The 21,399-nt window shown below is 44.5% G+C and overlaps 1 protein-coding gene across 2 annotated transcripts in view; it reads left to right on the forward strand.

The window, feature by feature from the left end:
- Window positions 1-21,399, forward strand: part of MAP2K4 (mitogen-activated protein kinase kinase 4) — a 136,593-nt gene that overhangs the window by 49,602 nt on the left and 65,592 nt on the right. For both annotated transcript variants that reach the window (XM_044921394.1, XM_021694559.1), the window contains one exon: window positions 16,077-16,251. In XM_044921394.1, the coding sequence (XP_044777329.1) occupies window positions 16,077-16,251 (175 nt within the window). The remainder of the gene's footprint in view (window positions 1-16,076; window positions 16,252-21,399) is intronic.

Here is a 21,399-nt window from a genome sequence, read left to right on the forward strand (position 1 = left end):
TGGTTACATAATGTCTGATCCTTCCTAGACTGACAGTTTTTGGCCCTACTCCTGTCTTAGGAAGCAGCTGTATCTTCTCAGCCTTGGCACTATTGACATTTTAGGCTGGGTAATTCTGTTATAGGAGGCTTGGCCTGTGCATTAGAGGATGCTTACTGGTGTCTCTAGACTCTACCGACTGGATAGACGCCAGTAGCCCTCTCCTCCCCCAGCAGTAACAACTGAAATGGTCTCCAGACATTGCCACAGGACCCCTGGAAGCGCAAAATTGCCTGTGGCTGAGGACCATTGATGCAGAGAAGCCTTGCAGGTTCACACAAATGACAGCTAGAGCCTCTCTCCCCACCCAGGAGCTGCTGAAGTCAGATGTCAGTGGTCTGTCCTCCATATCTTGGGTTTTGATTGGATGCAAAAAGAGAGGGAGCTTAGGGGATGGTTATAGGGCTATCTCATAGATTCCAGGGAGTGCATTGAAGCTTTGTGAGCAACTGACTTGATAGCTGTCAGAAACCAAAGCAGCCTAGTACATATTCTGTTATACATTCAGCAAGTGTTTGTTGAATGCCTGCCATCTGCTAGATACTGTGGTGGGCACTGGGGATGTCATGTTGAAAAAAAGAGATGTTATTTGCCACCTCATGGAACTTAAGGTTTAAGGGTGACACATTTAGCAAATATGCTACTGAAGGAAAAGGACCAGCTATGAGAGTATATAAAAGGGGCCTGATTTAGAATGGAGATGGTAAAGAGGTCGTGTCCTTGAAGGCTTCTGAACCCCGAGCAGGCTTTTACTAGATTTGGGGAAGGGACTGAGGAGTGTTCCAAGTGCAGGGAGTAGTAGGTATTTAGGGTTGCAAGATACCAAGGTGGCAAAAATTCAGCTTTTCATGGAACTGAAAAGACAGCAATGTGATCAGAGAAGGAGAAGGAAAAGTGGATTTAGGGGTAGAGAAGTAGTCATGGGCCAGGTAACGTGGGGTTGGCACTCAAAGTGAGCGGGAAGCTGTGCGAGGATTATAAGCAGACGAGTGACACCCTCTGATAACATCCCAGTGTGGTAATTTTGACTGCCGTGCGGAGTGTGTGTTGGAGGGAGGCAAGAAAGGAATCCGGGAGTCCTCGTAAGGCTATGTGGTAGTGTCACTGGGTGATAATGATATTAGGTTGATGACAGTGGCGGTAGAGGGAAATGGACATAACACAAAGGAATTTTGAAAGTAGCATTAACAAAAATCGGTAACAATTTGAATGTGGATGGTAAAGAGGGGAAGGTGTTCCTGGCGACTTCCAGAATTCTGGGTTGAATGATGGGTTCAGTTGCCATTGCTAAAATGAGGACCATGGGGTGTGGGACGTCTGCGGGTGAGAACACAGAAGAGCAAGAGCTCAGCGTCACATATATTAAGTTTGAGATGCCCGTGAAATATCCTGTTAGATCAAGGAGATAATACAGCGCACACTCTGGTGTTGGAAATAGGACTCTGCTACCCAGAGGAGAGGGGAGAGATTGGAGATTAAAGGTTGAGAATTGTCAGCACGTAGATGCTTAACGTTGTCTGGGAAGAGTGCATCTTGATGAGGGAATTGGATCCAGGGCTGAGCCCTGAGGAAATCTAACACGTAGAGGTCGAATAGGAGAGGAGCTGTAGGCAAAGAAACAAAGACGCTGGAGTGGTAGGAAGCAGATCCTTAGGTGTGATGTCAGAGACCAAGCATTGGTTCCAAGGGCAGGTGGGAAGGGGCTATAGTCTGCTGTGTTACTACTCTGAGTGTACTAGTAAGGTGGCTTTCTTGAGCCTCCTCCTGAGATCGACTTTTAAGGACTCCGATTTCTTATATACTAGCAGGGAAAGGGTTTTAGCCACCAGTGGAGATTGGGGCCCAGACAGGGAAAGGATCTTAAGAAAACTTGTAACCTGTTGGTTGAGGGCAGCTTTCTTAACTTTCTCTATAAGAAGCATAGCCCAGAAAAACTGTTCTACCAGTAAGCTCTCGGTACAGCTGACGCACGTTCAGCCTGGAGGGACTACGCTGTCAGGAGCAGCAAGATGGAAACACGAACGCTTGCCTCACACGCTCTACTGTTACTCTTTTCCTTGGTGGTGGAACGTTGCTGTCTGCTTCCTAAATCAGTACTGCTTCAAAGCGCTGCAGATCCGTGTAATTAGTCTCTCCTGTTCTCGGAATACGAATATCAGAATTTGAAAATTTGTGTTTGGAGTGTTGGAGCAATTCTTCTGGGCATCTCTCTTTTTTCCAATTCTTCCCTTTGCCTCATCTTAAATCTGAGCAAAGATACTCATTTTGTTAGCAGTGCCAGGAAGCAGGCAGTTTCCATGGCAACTGACAGACCGGGTTTACTGTGGAAATTTCCGGAATTAACAGAGCTGCATTGCAGAAGGATGCATAAAGCAGTATTCATCTAGAGATCCTCACAGTACGGACACAGAAGAACAGTTGCAGTGGTGTGCAGGGTATGTGTTCTGTTTATTTTCCTGTCTAAGGAGGATTACGAGTTACATATATAGATATGCTGAGGAGAGCGTACAGCGGCTTGAGGCATTTTAGTGTGTGCTGGCTTGATAAAATCAAGGAGGCTTAGGGGAAAGGAGGAATAAATAATTTGGAGAGAAAGACATGTCTGGTAGCATTGGGAGGAAATCAAGATTAAGATAAATGAAGAAGAATGTGGTAATGAAAGAAGGGGAGGAAACACACGTCAAGCTAATTAGATAATAGAAGGTTCTGGGCACAAGGAGATATTTATTTATCAAAGGAAGATCTGTAGGCAGTGGCAGCGTTGGGGAATCAAGTTCTCATGTCCAGGAAGAGGAAATGGGTTAAGGTAATTAGCTGTTACTTGCTGAAGGATATGTAGATGGGAGGGATGCCTAAGGCTTCGAGCTTTGCTGCCTCCTTAGTGTATTTATTTACCTATGAGGTGAGAGAGCCACAGATGGGTTATCAGACCCCTGATTCCACTGCCTGTTGATTTGTGTGTGTATTGTGGGGGGGAGGGGGTTGGGGATTAAGAATAAGCCAGAAATGTGTCTCGAGATTAAATTCTAGATATGAAACTGTAAGATTTGGGTACATGACTGGAGTTTCTTATCTCTTATCCAGATTTAAGACTGGAGAATAATTGTAAATTTGAAAGAGGAAGGATACAAAAAATGAATAGGTACGGTATAGATCATTTTAATGACAGGTGTCATTTAGATCGTGTACACAAACTACAGCTCAGGAGCCAAATGTGGCCTGCAGCTAGTTTTTGTCAATAAAGTTTTATTGGAGCATAGCCACACCTGTTTGGTTGTGTAGTTGCTACAGAGACTGGCTGGCAAAGCCTAAAGTACTTACTATCTGTTTCTTTACAGAAAAAGTTTGGTGACTCGTGGTTTAGATGGTGTATTGGATTCCTGCGGCTACTGTAACAAATTAGCACAGATTTGGTGGCTTAAAACAACAAAAATTTATTCTCTTGCATTTTCGGAAACCAGAAGTCCAAAATCAGGGTGTTGGCAGGCTGATGCTTCTTCCAAAGGCTCCAAGGAGGATCCTTCCTTCCCTCTTCCAGCTCTGGTGTCTCCCGGCCTTCCGTGGGTTGTGGTAGCATGACTCTTACCACAACCTCTGTTGCTGCCTCTGTCCTTGCTTGGCTTTCTTCCCTGTGTCTCCCTGTGTCTCCCTGTGTCTCTGTCTTCTTTTCTGTCTCTTACAGGGATGCTTGCCATTATATTTAGGGCCTACCCAAATCCAGGATGACCTTTTCTCAAGATCCTTATCTTAATGATAACTGTAAAGATAAGGTCACCTTCTGAGATTGCAAATGGACAAATCTGTTGTTGGGGGCGGATGGGGTCCCAGTTCGGCCCAGTGCGTCTGGTGTTGAAGAACTGGGTTTTGGCTTCTCAGACCATATTCTGTGTCGAGAGTAGCTAGTTAGCTCCTGGCAAGTGTCCTTTGGAAATCTGTGGAGCATATGCTCTGCAGTAGACTTGACCTGCTGGAGAGGATGTTACACTCGCTTTTCAAGGACAGAGTGGGACAGGCACGGTTAAAATCAGAGCAGACAGCCTCTGGGATGCAAACACAAGTAGCAGGGTAGAGGTAGACCTAGAACATCACAGGAGAAAAAGTACCCAAGTATTCACGGGAAACTGAGGAAGGCCAGGTCTGATGCCTCATGCCAGTCTCTCCTTGGCTCCCACCCCCCAAACCAACACAGTGGATTTGGCATTCCAATGAAAGACAGTTGGCATCAACAGAATCAGAGTTCTGAGGAATGAGACTCTTGTCTCGATTACGACAGTGGGGAGTATTTGTGTGGTTCAGAGTAAGTAGACTTCGTAAGCCGCGGAGGAGTGCCAGTGTAGGATGTATACAGCAGTTCACAGGGCTGTGAGTCTGAGCCTTGACTCTGGGTGCAGGGTCTGTGTCATGGTGGGAGGCTACAAACTGCCGGCCTGGGCAGGAGACGTCTGTGGTGTTCTCCTCCTACGAGCGGAGCGTCTTCGGACGCTGTGCTGACAGGAGTAGACATCTGTCCTTGCTTCCCTGGGCTGCTTCCTTTAGCACACCTGGGCGTATTCGGGAATGTTCAAGAAGTGATACACACCCACGGTGAAGAATATAGTAGAAGACAAGGGGTTCCAGCGTGGATGCCGGACCTGCAGGGAAAACCCTCTTTATTCTGTCATTTGAGGGACCCTGGCCTGTTGCCCATGTCCTCACCTGTGCCCCTTAAAAGGAAACCTCTGATTTAGACTCTGTGGAGATAATGATCAGAAGGGTTAAGCAAAAATGGTTAGAAGTGGATCCGCATTAGGGTTCACCAAGAATAAGCAGTACCAAACTAGCCTAGTATACATTAAAACAAACAAACAAAACATGTTGCTGGGACTGTAGATCAGGAATTTGCCATGGACTGGGTGTTGCTTCATTTCAGCATCTGTGGGTCCCCAGGAGGAACGGTACGCCCAATCCAGGGTTTTCAGGCAGAGTTTCCTGAAGGACAAGACTGGATGAAGTCTTTATTTCCTTTCTGATTGCATTCTGTTAGTCTCTGACAATGTGCATCTTGGACACCAAATTGAAAGGTCCAGAAGCTGTGAGGATGAAAGTTTTCTTCTTTTTCCCTTTCACAGAATATTTTGCTCATTAACTACCACACATGTTGAATTGTATGCTTTAGCTTAGATAGCTTCACAGAAAAATTCAAATTCAACTGCAATTAGATTTTAACTTTGTATTTTTCTCTTGTCATCTAGAGTATACATAAGGAAATAGAATGAGTTAAGGTTTAAAGCATAGACTGGTATTAAATTAAGCTGGTTTGATTGTAGTTCATCCAAGCTAAAACTTAAGCACTATAAGAGGTTCAAAAATACCCTCAGTTTCAAGTAGGTATATACATAAAATAGCATGTGTTCCTAAATGTGTCTGTTAATAAAATTTATTTCTATAAAATCTTTTTTTCTCATTGACTTGTTTGGATAAATGTCTCCCCCCTCCCCCCAGAATAATAAAAGTAAGCTTCAGAATGTTTCATAGTTGTGTGTTTAAAAGACAATTCACGTAGCTTCACGTTGGGAATGAAAAGTAATTAAGACTCTTGCTTCTTATTTGCTTCAGGGACTAAAGTTCTGACTTTGTAAAAGCAATTTCAGATTCATAGTACAAAATGATGTAGGAGTAGCAGCATCTTGCTAAAATATTTATTAAGAAACAAGGATGAATATATGAAACACAGAGAATTAAGACAATTTGATCCTAAACTCTGTATAGGATCTCTGTAGGAATAAAGAAAAATTTATAGAGGGTTTCTCTTAATAGCATTTCTTTTTTTTTTTAAGATTTTATTTATTTTTATTTATTTGACACAGAGAGAGAGATAGTAAGAGAGAGAGCACAAGCAGGGGGAGCGGCAGGCAGAGGGAGAGGGAGAAGCAGGCTCTCCGTGGAGCAAGGAGCCCGATGCGGGTCTCGATCCCAGGACCCCGGGATCATGACCTGAGCCGAAGGCAGCTGCTTAACCGACTGAGCCACCCAGGCTCCCCTCTTAATAGCGTTTCTGCAGACCGCAGGAGGAAAGGTGGCCTCTTCTGAGCCACTGGTTTCAAAGACAGAGCACCTTTACCCCTTCCCTGCCCTCCCCACTCACTGGTAACTACTGGAAAGTAACCATGGGGAGGGATGGGAGGAGGGAGGCGAGATGGATGCAGGCACACTGTATTTGGGCAGGGTGATCATTCTGAGTAGTGTTGTGGGTGGACAGAGAAGGGTCGTAGTAGCGATATAGACAGGATTATATTCTTATATTTGCTACTATCAGTTGAAGAGTACAGTATTTGAGAACAAGGAGATCAGGAGAGGAGAATTTGCCTTTGGAGCAGGGCGTGCTCTGATTGGTAGTAGGCTGAGCCCTGAGGGCCTGGAACTATAGACGTGGCTTGAACTATAGACACATGATAGACAAATCCCTTTCACACAAGAAGAGTGAGAAAGACAATCACTTTCTTTTTTCTCTTTCCTATCAATTTTATTGAGGTATAATTAACATACAATAAGCTGTGGGTAGTTGAAGTGTACAATTTGCTAAGTTTTGACGTACACACACCTGTGAAACCATCGCTACAGGCAAGATAGTGAACATACCCATCACCCCAAAGAATCCTCCTACCCTGCTGTAGCTTTTCTATCTAGATGTTTGACTTGGTTCTTTTTCGCATATTCCATGTTTGTTTAACGTATTCTCTCTGTCCTTTAGTTTCTTGAACACTCAGAATACAGTAATCAACACAGTTTCAATGTCCTTGTCTACTAATTCTAGCCTCCCTGTTTCTGAATCAGAACTGAGTGATTTTTCTCTTCAGTTTGGGTCATGTTATTTTGCTTCTCTGCATACTGGGTGAGTTTTAGATTGTAGGCCAGATGTTGGGTGCTGGATGTTTTTGCATCCTTTTTTTTTTTTTTTAAGATTTTTATTTATTTTTTTTGAGAGAGAGAGAGAGCATGAGCAGGGGGAGGGGCAAAGGGAGAGGGAGAAGCAGACTCCCCGCTAAGCAGGGAGCCCGACGTGTGGCTCCATCCCAGGACCCTGAGATCGTGACCTGAGCCAAAGGCAGACGCTTAACTGATTGAGCCACCCAGGCGCCCCCGTTTTTGCATTCTTATAAATATTTTAAAGCTTGGCTCTTCAGTTAAGTTACTTGGAAATAGTTGGATCCTTCGGGTCTTCCATTGAGCTTTGATGGGTGTTCTGAGCCTGGGTATTTTCCCCTTTAATCCTTTTGGATGGTTCTTCCCCCAGGCTTGTGTAGGTTCTTTGTAAGAGTGTGCTGACCAAGGATATCTGTGGGGTTCTCTTTCTGTGCAGCTCTCTCTTATCCAGTACTCCGCCTCTCAGACTCTAGCGACCTTGGTCTCCTCAGGTGCCCAGATCCATCTCCTCAACACAGGAGTACTGCCAGGGTCCCCTGACCCCATCACAGTCTGTGAGCCCTTCCAGACAGGAAGCTGGGGGCAGTTAGAGGGCTCACCTTGTGTATTTCCTGTCTGTCGGTGTTCACTGCCCCTTTGTTGTCTGTTGTCCAGTGTCTTCAAGACCGTCTCATGTTTTGTCTGTCTTCTGTAGCTGTTTCAGGTGTGAGAGTGAGTCTGAGAGATGCTCTGCAGTACCCCCAGCACGAGAGCCACACGGGTCCTCCTGGTGAGATAGGAGTAGGAATTCAGGAGCTTGGGAGCCACATCTGCATGACTTTGAGAAAGAGCATCTGTGAATGTGATATTTTGCAGCTTTCCTAATAGAGTAGAAGACATCATGGTATTTATTTATTTATTTATTTTATTTTTTTAAGATTTTTTTTTTTTTTTGAGAGAGAGAGAGAATGAGAGAGAGCAAGCACATGAGAGGGGGAGGGTCAGAGGGAGAAGCAGACTCCCTGCCGAGCAGGAAGCCCGATGCGGGACTCGATCCAGGGACTCCAGGACCATGACCTGAGCTGAAGGCAGCCGCCCAACCAACTGAGCCACCCAGGCGCCCGACATCATGGTATTTATAAAGAAAGGATTGGCAAGTCTCGAGGAGAGAGCAAATGTGGATAAATGGGGAACAGGGTGATAGAAGAGAAAAGACGCCGTTGTCAGAAAACTGAAAATGCTGTGGTGGAATGAAGCCCACATCGCACGTGGAAGTGAACTTAAATGATACTGCGTGACAGCAAAAGAAAAGAATGGAACGGAGTGATGGATTTGAAAGTATACACACATTTCTGAATTTTTTAAAGAAGATTTTATTTCAGAGAGAGAGAGTGCGCTGCGTGTGTGCACGCCGGGCGGGGGCGGGTAAGGGGCGGAGGGAGAGAGAGAATCTCAAGCAGACTCTGGGCGCACGTGACCCTGAGATCATGACCCGAGCCAAAATCAAGAGTCCGACGCTCAACCAACTGAGCCGCCCAGGCGCTCCCTGAATTTTTTACATGTATAAATACATAAATAGAATGGGGAGGTAGACAGCGCCCTGGAGAAATATTTACAATGCAGGACGAAGAGTCGATCTGTAGGTTAATAAAGGACTTCTGTCAGAAGTAGCAACAGCAAAACAGACTCTGGGCAAGGGGCTCAGGGGTGTTCCCTCAGGCAGTTAACCAGCGAAGAAACGCTTGTTCACCAGATGGCAAAAAATGTCCGACTCTAAGGGTAAGAAATCGGAATGCAGCTTAGAAGAGTGATGTCACCCTTCTCACCTTTCAGGTTGGCATGAGGGAAAGGGTGCTGTGGCCAGGGCTCCGTGGGCACTCGCTGCTGACTCGGGGCCGACTGGCCGAGCCTCACGGCAGTAACCACGTGCACCAGGTCATGGCTAAAAGGTCAAAAACATACAAAGTGAAGTCTGTCAAGCAGTGGGTGTGAGATCTCATTTTGTATCCTCGCCACGTAGTACAGAAAGATACAAAGGGTATGTGCTAAATTGTTGAGAGTGGTTTGCTCTGGATAGTGATTGAGTTTTCTGATTTTCCTTTATCTTTCACCTGTGTGGCTTTAGGAGGGATTTAGGATGACACGGTCTGGTGGGAAAAGGAGGTTTGCATACGTGTCCTGCTGCTGGATTGGCATAGCAGAACACTGGGTTTAGCAGAGGGTGGGGGTGGAGGGTGGGGCTAGAGCTACCCCAGGTAAACTTGGCTGTGCCAAGTGTAATTCTTCGGAGAACAGGTCTGCATACCTATGCGCAAAGCCCCGGGCTGCTGTGTTAGACACTTCAGATGGAAATAAAGCTTTTCTCGGTGCCCAGTCTGATGAGTGCTCTGAACATTATGTCACAACTTTTTGTTTTTTGGGGGGAATCTGTAGGCTTTCAGAAATTAATAAATCAGTCTGGGTCAGTGAAAGGATGATAGCTGAAACGCAGTGGCCACGAGTCAGTGTTCACCAAGTAGTAACTGGACAAATCGGTCATTTCTATCCGGAGGATTGGCCATCAAAGAAGGTACACGAAGGACTTCTGTGCAAACACGTGGGCTCAGAAATGACAGTTTTCAGGTTTTCATGTAACAAGATAATTCCCTGATTTCAAAAAGTAATTTCTGTATATCAAATTGTGTTTTAATAAGGTCTGTATTGCGTAGATTTGAGCATTCTACCCGTCCTTTTGCATGTTTTGTAAAAAACACACCTATTCCACTTATTTGCGATGCCCATAGCATCTGTGTCTGTTGTTTCTGTCTCTGTGTGTGTGTTGTTTGCCCTAAGTGTGGAACTGCTGGTCTCTGGGAACACGAAAGATTAGGTATGGGATTTAGACGGGCCGTAAGAAATCAGGGATACCCAGGCTAAGGATTTCATTCAGGAAGTGTTTTTGTCCTGTTTGTAACTGGCCTGTGGGTCTGAAGCCAGTCAGCATCATTGGTCGTCAGCTACTAAATGCTCGTAGCACTTCCCAGTCGTCATGAGGACCAGACTGTGGCCTGTGGCCAGTTCCCTCCCTCCCCTCCACTTCCAGATGCTGGATACCTCCTTCCATGACAGTCCCTGGGAAATAAAATAGCGTTAGGGGCTCTCTTAGCTGGAAATGAGTCAGTTTGCATATAAACAGCATGAAGACAAATGATGGCTTAAATAAGATAGTTTATTTCTTTCTGGAGATGGGCAGGCCTAGGGGTGGCATAACGGCTTCACGGTCATCAGAGTCTAGAGAGCTTTAATTTCTCGCTCCCTCATTCTCAGTACATGAGTTCCCTTCTCAGGGGCCTTGAGGGTGGCTGGAACTCCAGGCAACAAGGAGAAGGGGGGAAAGAAAGAAAAAAAAAAGACCTTCCTTCCAACTGAGTCAGCTCCTTTTAAATACTCCATTTTATTACTGCTTCTAACTGCAAGGAAGTTTGACTTCTTTGTGTGCTTGGGCCATCATAACAAAATACTACACATTGGGTGGCTTAAACAACAGAAATTTATTTCCAGTGGTTTTGGAGGCCGGGAAGATCAGGGTGCTGACAAGGTGGGTTTCATTCTGAGGATTCTTCTCTTGGCCTCCATCTTGCTAGGTGCTTGCGTGACCTTTGTATAAGTGTGTGGGTGGGGGAGAGACTCCACGGGGGACAGCTGTGTGGTGTCCTTATAAGGATGCTAATCCTACATCAGATCAGGGCTCCATCCTTATGACCTCATTTAACCTTAATTACCTCCTTATAGGCCCTGTCTGCAATTCAGTCACACTGGGGCTTAAGGCTTTGACATGAATTTTGGCAGGAGGGGGGAGGGCTCAGGCACAGTTTATTGCATAGCAGTTGGGAAGTGTAGCGTGTTAGCTGGGTGTATTGCTGCCCCAGCAAAGGAAGACCCTATCAAGAAGAAGAGGACGGGTGTTGGGTGGCAGCTGGCTCAGTTCCCCTGCTGGATCATCCGGTGCTTGAAGTTGGAACCCTATGGAGTATTCACTGAAAGCAGCTCAGGATCCTCTGTATAAAATTATCCATAGGGAACTGGGAAAGGGAGAGCGATTTAGAAGTTATTGCTAATAAAACACAGCTCCTCTTCTCAAGAAAGTGATATCCCAAAGAGAAGTCAGGAAACCTTTTTTCTCCTTAAGAGTGTAGCCAAAGGCAGTTTTAAATTGCTGCTGGTTTTTCCTTTTTCCCGGTCTTCTTCCTGAGTGTGTTTTCTGCTGTTCATATTTTTTTTTTTCCTCTAGGCCTGCTATTTAGTTTAGGACAGAACTTGTATCTTAGGACAGAAATCACCATCAGCAGCCTGCACATAATCTCCTTGTTGCCCTTGAGACTCTTGGTGAACTTTTTCTAGAAGTGGAATAAACTGGGACTTTGAAGCTACAGGTATAACTCAGGTCACCCACAATATTTGTCTTTTGTGCTTCTTTGAAATTCTACAAGGGGGCTAAAGGGAGTTGGTTGTAGGCTCTAGGTTCAGTTGCAGAGCTCTGAAACTCTTGGCTCCCGGAAGCTCTTAGGTCACATGGAAATCGTTTATTCTCTCCGAACTCTGGAAATTGCATGCTTGCATTTCGTTTTCTTACTATCCAATACTTTGTTAACATTTTCGAAAGTTTTGGGTTTTGGTTATATGGAAGTCTAGTTAAAAATGAAAAAGTCTCCTTTCCATTTGTGTTTGGCACCAATTGAGAGAGATGCAGGAGCCAGACATAGGGAGATTATAAGATTTACCATATGCTTTTTTTTTTTTTAAAGAATTTATTTATTTGAGAGAGAGAGCTCACCTGTGTGCTGGGGTGGGAGGGACAGAGAGGGGGAGAGGGAGAGAATACCAAGCAGACTCCCCGCCTGAGGTGGAGCTTGAAGCAGGGCTCGATCTCATGACCTGAGATCATGCCCTGAGCCTGAGCTGAAACCAAGAGTCAGACGCTTAGCCAACTGAGCCACCCAGGTGCCCCAAGATTTAGCATATTTTTTTTTTTAAGATTTTGTTTGTTTATTAGAGAGAGAGCATGAGCGGGGAGGAGAGGGAGAAGCAGGCTCTCCACTGAGCAGGGAGCCTGACGTGGGGCTCGATCCCAGGACCCCGGGATCATGACCTGACCCAAAGGCAGATGCTAAACCATCTGAGTCACCCAGGCTTTCTTGATAAAATTGGAAATGTAGCTCTGCATTTGAGGCCAGAATAGTTCGCTAACTCCTCCTGGCCTCACATACGTAATTAGACTTACCCATCCCTTGAGTGCAGCCTCTTATAAGGGACAGCCAGAGCATATGTACCGTCTCTGTAGGAAGGCTGGCTTTAAAAGAGGGGAGTTGAACGGATTGTGTTTAGTTTCTTCTTCCATATTCACTGGTCAGTCAGTAAGGGCTCAGGTGAGAGACCCGATCCCTCTCCATGGAAAGGTGAAGCATGGGGTGGGGTAGGGAGGAGTGTTCCCGTAAACAATTGGGAGAGGTAAGCCCTAAAATCTTTAATTTTTTTTTTTTCAGTCATTCATGTGGTATCCCTTTACAAAGCCAGGGAATAGAGTCTTTTGAAAAGGAACATGAACATACTAAGCACAGGGGACATGGACCCAGCCTATTTATGTTAATCGGCGAATCTGGTAGAAAGGTGCAGCATGTCCATGAATTGATTTTCCAAATTTGATTCGAATCAATTAATAAAGTTTATTGTGTTTGGTTCTTGTTAGGTTTTAATCCTTTGTGTTGGTGTCTGTAGATTTCACCGAAGTTTATTACTGCCACTAAAGTTCTACTTACCTTTATATGGGAGAAAATATTTTAATGGTGACATCAGTCTGTATCTGAACAGCTTCCTTGGTGGTAATGTCTATCCCCAAATGCTATTCTTGGAAATACTGTGTTCAACAGAGGTGCCCTTTCAACCAGATCTGTGATCTGTAGGCATTAAAAAATATAAGTGTATAGCTAACTTTTTAACTGGAATGTGTATCATATGATAGTCTAATTACAAGTCCTGTTACAACAAAGACCACTCTAACTTGTTTTCATATTAAAGACCCCTAAATCCAGAGGAGAATGTTACCCATCTTCTTAGGGACTTTTCTGTGTACGTGGTTAGATATGGGGCTGGGGATTGTGCTCCTGTATGAGGTTTGGGTGAATTTGAGACTTGGAACCTTAGTCTCTTGCTTGTTTCCTGAATAGAGCCCAGCAGAGGGAATGGTGAGATGTCTGGGTTAAGAACTGCTCATGTGGAGCACATAGATTTCAGAAGGATGAGCGTGAGAGCAAATGTAAGGTCATAGGCTGAACTTAGTTACTGGTGAGGCAGAGGCATTCGAGCCAACTTAACAGGTTTGTGGAGTTGAGCTGAACTGATTTTCAGGTAAGAAATTAATAATGAAATCTGGGGGGGTTTGATCCTGTCTAGTAGAAGTAGAACTTAAATCCCGTTTGACACATTCGCCCCAAGATAAAAAATTGCAGCCAAGGTTTTGGACACTCAGTACAGTTGCCTCAGTGACTGACTGCTCTAGCGTAATGGTGAGGGGTCAGGTCAGGCTTCTAGGTGCGGCCACCACGGTGCTGTGTCTCTGTCCCGTCCTTCTTTGGAAGCCATCAGGGCTGGACTAGCTCTTAAAGCAAGAACTGTGAGTTTGGACTCAGTTTCACAGGAAAGATTGCCAGCCTGATATGAGCGGGGACTCCATGAACATGCCTTCATGATGGCATACCCATAGCATGTTCTTCTGTGGTTTTCACAACTTTTTCTGTTAAATGAGAAGCTGGACTCGGGAATAGCCACATTCTGCTGTTCATCTTTTGTTTTAGCAGTATTGAGATATAATTCATGTGTCATATGGTTTACCCCTTAGACTCTACAATTCAGCTGCTTTTCCTATATTCAGAGTTGTGCGTCTGTCAGCTTACTCAGTTTTTGAACATTTGCATCAGCCCAAAAAGGTAACTCTCGTCCCTTAGCCGTCAACCTGTTCACTTGAAAAAATAAAAGGACCTCATCCAGAAATTACACAGTAGACTACAGTAAGCCAAGCTATTAGTAGAGATACTCCATATTTCTAAAAATTGATCATACAGTAACAGTTAATATCATAACTGTTGTTATTCTGTGGCTTATATAATAGTGAAATACTCCATGTCTCAGGAGTGCTGGCAGCAGATGCTATCAAACACAATGTATTCATGAGAGCGACATCCTTTGCCATATTCTGTTGGTTAGAAGCAAGTTGCGGGTGCAGGTCTTCTCCCCACTCCGAGAGAGGTGCTTACACAGTGCTGTGAACCCCAGGGAAGTGCAGTTCATGGGGAGCACCTTAGAGCCTGTCTGCCACATCCCGTGAATTAGTGAATAATGTAAAAATGTTGCTTCCAATTTTTTTTTAAAGATTTTATTTATTTATTTGAGAGAGAGCACACGCGCCAGGATGAGTGGGGGGAGGGGCAGAGGGAGAAGCCGACTCGCCGCTGAGCAGGGAACCCCATGCAGGGACCCTGGGATCATGACCTGAGCCAAAGGTAGACGCTTAACTGATTGAGCCACCCAGGCGCCCCAAAATGTTGCTTCTAATTTGCACGTAACTTAAACTAACTTTTTTTCAGCTACCCTCAGCGATTGGCCGGTGCTGTATATTTTACGAGTGATTAAACTGAGCCACAGAGATGGTGTTTACATGCCAGTGATCATAGAACAATAATTATTGCAAATGAACTCCTTTGTGTTAGGATATTTCTACGTCATGAAAAAGATTGCTCAGAAAATTAGTCACTAGGCTCGACTGGTGGAAGTATGTTGTAAACAGAAAAGAACTTGTGTGAAAAAAAGCTGGTATTATGACTTACTATGATCTGGGAATCTGTCATTTGGAATGCTGGTTCACTACGTGGTTATTTAGACAAAGTGTATTAAGTCTTTGAACTATAACCCTGAATCATGGTTATTATTAATACTAGTATATACGATAATTCTGGGGAAATGATTTTAAAATTCTGAATATTTTGAGAACCTTAAAAATAGCTACAAAAAACAGTTCTGCTAGCCTGAGAAAACATTTCTAAATTTCGGAAGAAGAAAAATAAATAACCAAGCATGTAAATTTTTCTTACTTGTATTGCCGGATCAGATTTTAAAGAGTCTATTTAATATGAAATTGACAAAAATGTAGATGATCGTCAGTGGAATCTTTTTCTCTATGTATCTTGCACTCTTTAGTTAGGTACAGTTCATTTCTACACATTGGTGTCTGGGGGGCGGGAGGAGAGAGGAATGAGATTGTTTTTACATTTTTCATTGGATTTGCTTTTTTACAAAGCATGGTTACAAGTTAATGCTTTGATCTCCAGGTTGGAATTTAATTTAATGAAAATCTGTTAACGAGATTTTTGTCCACGAAGCATTTGTTTTTCACCTCATCGCTATGTCTAGGCTGACGGGTTCAGTTTTGATTGGTACATGACAGTTTTTCTCCTAGATCCAGCTGCCATACATTTAACTGTCTCCCTACCGCAGTGTGGCATTAGCAGGAACAGGGCAGTATGGTAAGGTGCTATTTCCCAGACTTTGCCAAAATTGCCTGGGGATCTTTAAAAATACTGTTTTTTTGACTCCTGTTCCCAGATACTCTGATTTAATTGCTATGAGATGATACCTGGGCACCTGGATTTTAAGAATCTCACCACGTAATTCTAATGTGCAGGAGAGTTCAGGAGCAGCTGTATTAAGGATGGAGGGCCTGGGGTCATTAATGTCGGGTAAGGCAGGATAAGAACTTTTTGGAAATGAGGTTCATAGCTCCTGGGATTCTGCACTTGATAACGCAGTTTTGCAAAGTTTGAAAAAGAGCTTGTATTTGGAAATGAAAACTGGTCTACAAATTACTTTCTTTGATAACTGGAAACTTGGTTTTCTGAATCTCATTAAAGCTGTGTTTATTGACTCCCTAAGTTTAGGCCTTTCTTAATGAGTTCAGTGTGTAAAAAACCAAGACGACGTAAACAAAAAACTCCAAAAACCTGGAGGTCAGACTGTGTTAGCAACTTGAAAAGCAGATTTTCCCACGCATTCATCAGTGCTAGCTATAAGAAAAAAGTCAAAACCTATTTAAAATGTGGAAAAATTGCTTCCCAATATTTTAACAGAGAGAGACTGAGAACACACAGCATTGAATCGTCAGGAAAACTGAAGATCTCCCCTGAGCAACACTGGGATTTCACTGCGGAGGACTTGAAAGACCTTGGAGAAATTGGACGAGGAGCTTATGGTTCTGTCAACAAAATGGTCCACAAACCAAGTGGGCAAATAATGGCAGTTAAAGTAGGTGAAGCCCATCATTCTTTTTGGCGCTTTCCTCCATTAGGTGCAATTCTTGGTGCAGTGATACCCCTGTTGTTCTGTTCTTGCGTGTGTGGCAAACATGGATGTTTGTAAAACTGTTTCTCCAAATCCTTTGGGGGCGTTTTGTACAGAGGTTGTCTTGTTGCTATTGCTCTGGACCCCGAGTGTGACGCACGCATGTTCACCGCCCCTTTGCCGTGATGCATTAACGTGTTTTAAACTTCAGGCCCTTCCAGTGCCAAGGTGAGTTCGGGCCGGGCGGCTGCACCCCTGGGAGCAGGGCAGTGCTGCCCTGAGCCCGGCGGGGAGCTGGAAGAAGAGGCAGTGCACTGGGTTGGGCAAGGTGCGGGGCTAGGGCTAACAGCAGTCTTACTGAAGGTTTCCCGGAAACCACGCACATGCTGTTGCCACTAACCTCAACCTTACTCGGTCCTGACCGGCTCGGCTCCTGTTTGTGTATGTCATCTCCACTCAGTACTGCCCTGTGCCCCGGTTTGAAAGTTGTATCGAAATGCCTACCTTGTGATAATGCTGTCACCTTCTGTCCTTACTGTGAGTGCCATGCCACTTAATATGTTCGTTTAAAAAAAAAAAAAAAAGTCAAGAATGGCCAAGAAATGGAGACTGGCCCGTAGACTGTACCTGGCAGGCTGATGTGGGTACCTGTTATGAACTGATTGGTCTCCACCCGACGCCTGTGGGCCCATGGAGTTGTAATGTGTTCACCTGTTTGTTTAGATGTTGAACAGATGTTTGTAGTGTGTAAGATGTTACGGGAGAATCGACAATGGCGGGGGCGGCAGTTTAAGAAGGAAAAGGACAAATGAGATATATCCATTCCCTTATCAACTTAAAGTCCTTAGGGGAATCAGTAATGCCTCTACACAATTGAGAATGGGTCTATAGACAGTGTGAGCTAATCAGCTTCCCGTCAGTGCCCTATTTGGAGAGTTTGTCACAGTGACCTAGGGGTAGGGGAGGAGCCTCAGTTTCGTAATTGACTTTTGGGAGGGGATTTGTATCACATTAATATGAAATGTTATCTGTGCTGAACTTTATTGTGAGCAAAATGTTACTCTGACTCTTTTTGCCTCCTTCATTGTTGAGCATTTCTGTTTGCTGGGTCATATGAAACTAGTAAGAAATTAATGATGGGGGAAAAATTTTATGATTCTCCTTACGGGTTCTTAACCTTGTTTTTGGTCATAGTTGTTTTGCAATGTGCTGACACCCATAGACTTTTTCTTAGGATGACGCATACATAGACAAGATTTTGCACAGAACTGGTGGACCTCTAAGGAAGCAGAGGCTAAGGCCTCTGCTCTGGATTATCTGTTGAAATAAAAAAGTGTTTCTCTTGCAGTGTGGAATGATTTCTCTATTTTTATTTTATGCCACTGCAGTGTAAGTGGAAAGTTACTTTATTTAGATTTTTTTGGATGAGTGTTGTATTGCTCCTATGTACTGTCTGCACGTGACGTCTGCTTTTCCTTGGCTAGGTCTTAAGGGAGAGTTAGCCTATGTAACTAAAGTTCTAAACTTTTTTCCAGATACTAGGGAAAGAACTTTTAAATAATTATGTACTGCTTTTTTCAGTCTGTGCTCTCTGCTTTACTCTGTTGATCAACATCATAATCTGTTTTAGTAATCTGGATAGACTTGAGCCATGGTCAGTAGGTTTTTAAGATAAGGAAGGGGGGGACTTCATTGTGACTTGAAAAAAATTTTTCTTAATTTGATAACATTTGGAACTGTGTAATGCTTACTCGAGTTTTGAAGGAATTTAAGAGTGAATATAGGGAATTGCTGTCTGCCACTTATAATTTGAACTCATTTTGAGAGCCCTGTTGGAATGCCTTTAAAATCCCAGCTCTTAAAAAGTACTTCTGAGGTGGACATGGGACCTACAGACTGATAACTGTCACATCTGTACCTACCCATTGATACTGTCAACCTTTGTTTATCACCTTGACTTCTTGAGCAAGCATGTTAGTTTAGCATGGGGAGGGTGGTGATAGGACATATCCACCAACATGTCGGTGGGGCATAGCATTGGAGTCCATGACATCATATAATACCTGAAGAGGGTTTCTTCCTTAATATACATTAAAGTTTGATACCAATTTGATGATTGATAGATGACATCTACTATTTTTATTTATTTATTTATTTTAAAGATTATTTGAGAAGGAGAGAGAGCATAAGCAGCAGGGAAGGGCAGAGGGAGAGGGAGAGGAAGGCTCCCCACTGAAAAGGGAGCCCAATGTGGGGATCGATCCCAAGACCCTGGGATCATGACCCGAGCCAAAGGCAGACGTTTAACCGACTGAATCACCCAGGCGCCCCTACGGTTTTTAAATGTGTATCTCGTTGGTCTCTCTGAAAAAGCTTAGCCTTTTGTCACACCTGAGAGAGTTTGTTCCTTTATCATGTAGGCCCACGAATCAGAATGATAAGTACACACACAGGGGCAGTGTGTGGTTAAGGAGTTCTGTTTGACATTTTCCATGTAGACAGTTTGATGACTAAGCACCCGCCGTGTTTCGCTTTGAGATAAGGACTATAGAGATTTAAAAGAGTGGGAGGCAGTGGTTCACACTCCTGTGAGTTTTCCATTGTTGTTGGTAAAATGGGAAACGCATTTGGAGTGCCTCTACACTCGTGTTTTAATATGCGCTTTAACAGGGAAGGATTACTTGATTAGATATTAAGCTTATCTTGGAAGTACATTATCCTTAACGTTTACTTGCAGTGTCTGTACAAAAGTGAACTGTGGCATTAGCCTGATTTTTATTATTCTTTTTCTTCCTCATTTTTACTTTTGAGGGAGCCCTTTCCCCCCAAGTTTATTTTGCCACGTAGAAGAAATGCTTGAAAAGATGATTTGTTAGTTACCAGAAACAGTGATCTCCAAGACGTAATTTAAAAACCAGTTAAGATCTAATAAATCAGATTCAGCAAGATAACACACAGCATATGTAAGAGGTGTACTTAAAACAATTTCATGACCTTTGGCCCGAGGACAGTTCTTCAAGCTGCCAGTGAGGTTCTGCATTAGGCCCTAAGACGGGGAAAATTTTGAACCTTCAGTTTTAATTGCACACACCTGGGGAGAAAGGTCTTAACTCTTCTGCGTGTGGGAGGGAGTGTTATGACTGGTTTGTCTAACTGCTTGAATGACTGAGTCATGGGGCTGTGGAGGGCAAAGCCATTCCTGCCGTAGCATCTTCTGAAGCTCAGGGTGGACGACCTTTGACTCTGGTTGGGAACATTAGGCTTCGCTCAGCATCCTCTGCAAATAACGTTTATTTAAGGTCCCATTTTGCATGACAGTGGAATAACCACTGAATGATGATTTCGTTTCTGGGCCAGGGTCAGAGAAATTGGGATCTGGGAGAAAGACCCAGCAGAGTCAGGTCCACAGATGATTTGCACGTCAGAACAAATCTGGGGCCGCAGGAGTAAAGTGTTAGGAAGAGTGGCTGCAGGCCCTAGCTCAGGCCCTTGGGCTGGACCGGAGCAGTAAGACGGACACAGGTTCCTGCAGAGGGAGGAATGAGCCTTCAGGACCTGACAGCATGTCCTTCACCTGACCCTGCCTACAGCATAAACCCTGCACCCACGCTAGACTACCACCTTCCCTGTTGTTTTCTAACAGACCGTGTCCGGATTGACTCTTGAAGGTCTGCTCGTGTCTGTCTGTGGGCTTGTCGGCAGGGCGAGTAGAAAAGAATGCAGATGAGAGGGAATCTAAGGGGATGATCTCGATGCCCCTAAAGATCGAAGGCAGTGGGATTGTTACTTAGAGGGGTGACCCTGGAGAGAAGCTGTCACGTCACGGGCCAGTGGAATGGATGGTGGGCAGGTAGGTGCGGGTGGGAAGGTGTCATGTTGAGGTTGTCACGGTTGATATTTACGGATGAGCTTCCAGTCTTCTACTTGAGAAGTCATCTGTGTTAATCAGGGAGATGGCCTGGCTGTTTGAAGTTAGGTGCTTAGGTCAGCCTGAGTTAGCGATGTGAAGGGTTTCGGGTGTTTTCCCTTTCTTGCTCATGGGCCTAATTGGTCTTATTCCTTCAACCCTCGGTGTTTTCTCTACTCTTGCAACTCTTCTGTTGCATTGATTTGAGTCCTCCTGACCGATCCTAGGCTGGTAACTTGATCTCGATTCCTGCATTCCTGCCTCTCCGTGGGTATTTGGATCTTGCCTTCTGTGTCCTTTGGGAGTTGAGACCTAGGTCAACCCTCCTGCCTGGTGGGAAGCACTAGAGCCCTCCGCCTGCCCATATCAGCAGCCCGCAGCTCCGCCCTTGCCTGAGCAGTGTGGGGCTTCCATCTGCTCAGTAGGGAGGCCTCCTTGATGCGGACAGTGCTGCATGTGTTGGAACGCAGGGGTCGGTGAAGGACGGTTGCGCGTTTTCCCTGCCACAGCAGACAGACCCCTTGCCATTTCTACCAGAAGTTCCATTACTGAATAATTCTGGTGGGAACTGTGAGCCTTCTTGCACGAGGTTCATTTTAGTCCTTAAACATTGGTCTTGCATACTGTTCTGAAAGCACTAGAATGATAGTTGACAGGAGTGGCCTTAAATTGGAAAAGCTCCTTTCCGAGGGTATAGAATGCTTTGTTAGGCGATCTCATTGAGTTTTAGAAGGCCACAGTGCTAGTGTTTAATATTCCAGATCACTTGTGGGGTGCGGGAGTCATGGCTGTCTGGTTTTGAGTTGAGGCTTGATTCCAGCACCTTCCACTCTTATTTGATTGGCTAGATCATGTGGCTTAATTAAGAAATCCGTGGTTGGTGGAACCGAAAGAAGCCATGGTGTGAAACCATACTATTGGATGCTTCTTAAGGTTGCTTGAATATTGCGGTGTTGCAGATGAAAAGTGTTAAGTGGAGTCCTTCCAGGAGTGGGCAGATCCAAAGGACACAGCAGGGCTGTCCTTCTATCAGCCTTGGTTTTGAACTCAGGTCCCTTGTGTAGTCGGGGTTGGTACTCCTCATATACACGTTTCTTTTGCTCCTAGGGGTTTTCACACCATGGCTTCTTTAACAGAATTGTATATAGACCCTAATAAATAATATAGACAAAATAGCACTTTTTTGGCCAATGTAAGGGATAGGA

This window comes from Neomonachus schauinslandi, chromosome 15, assembly GCF_002201575.2.
Source record: "Neomonachus schauinslandi chromosome 15, ASM220157v2, whole genome shotgun sequence".
Lineage (NCBI taxonomy): Eukaryota > Metazoa > Chordata > Mammalia > Carnivora > Phocidae > Neomonachus > Neomonachus schauinslandi.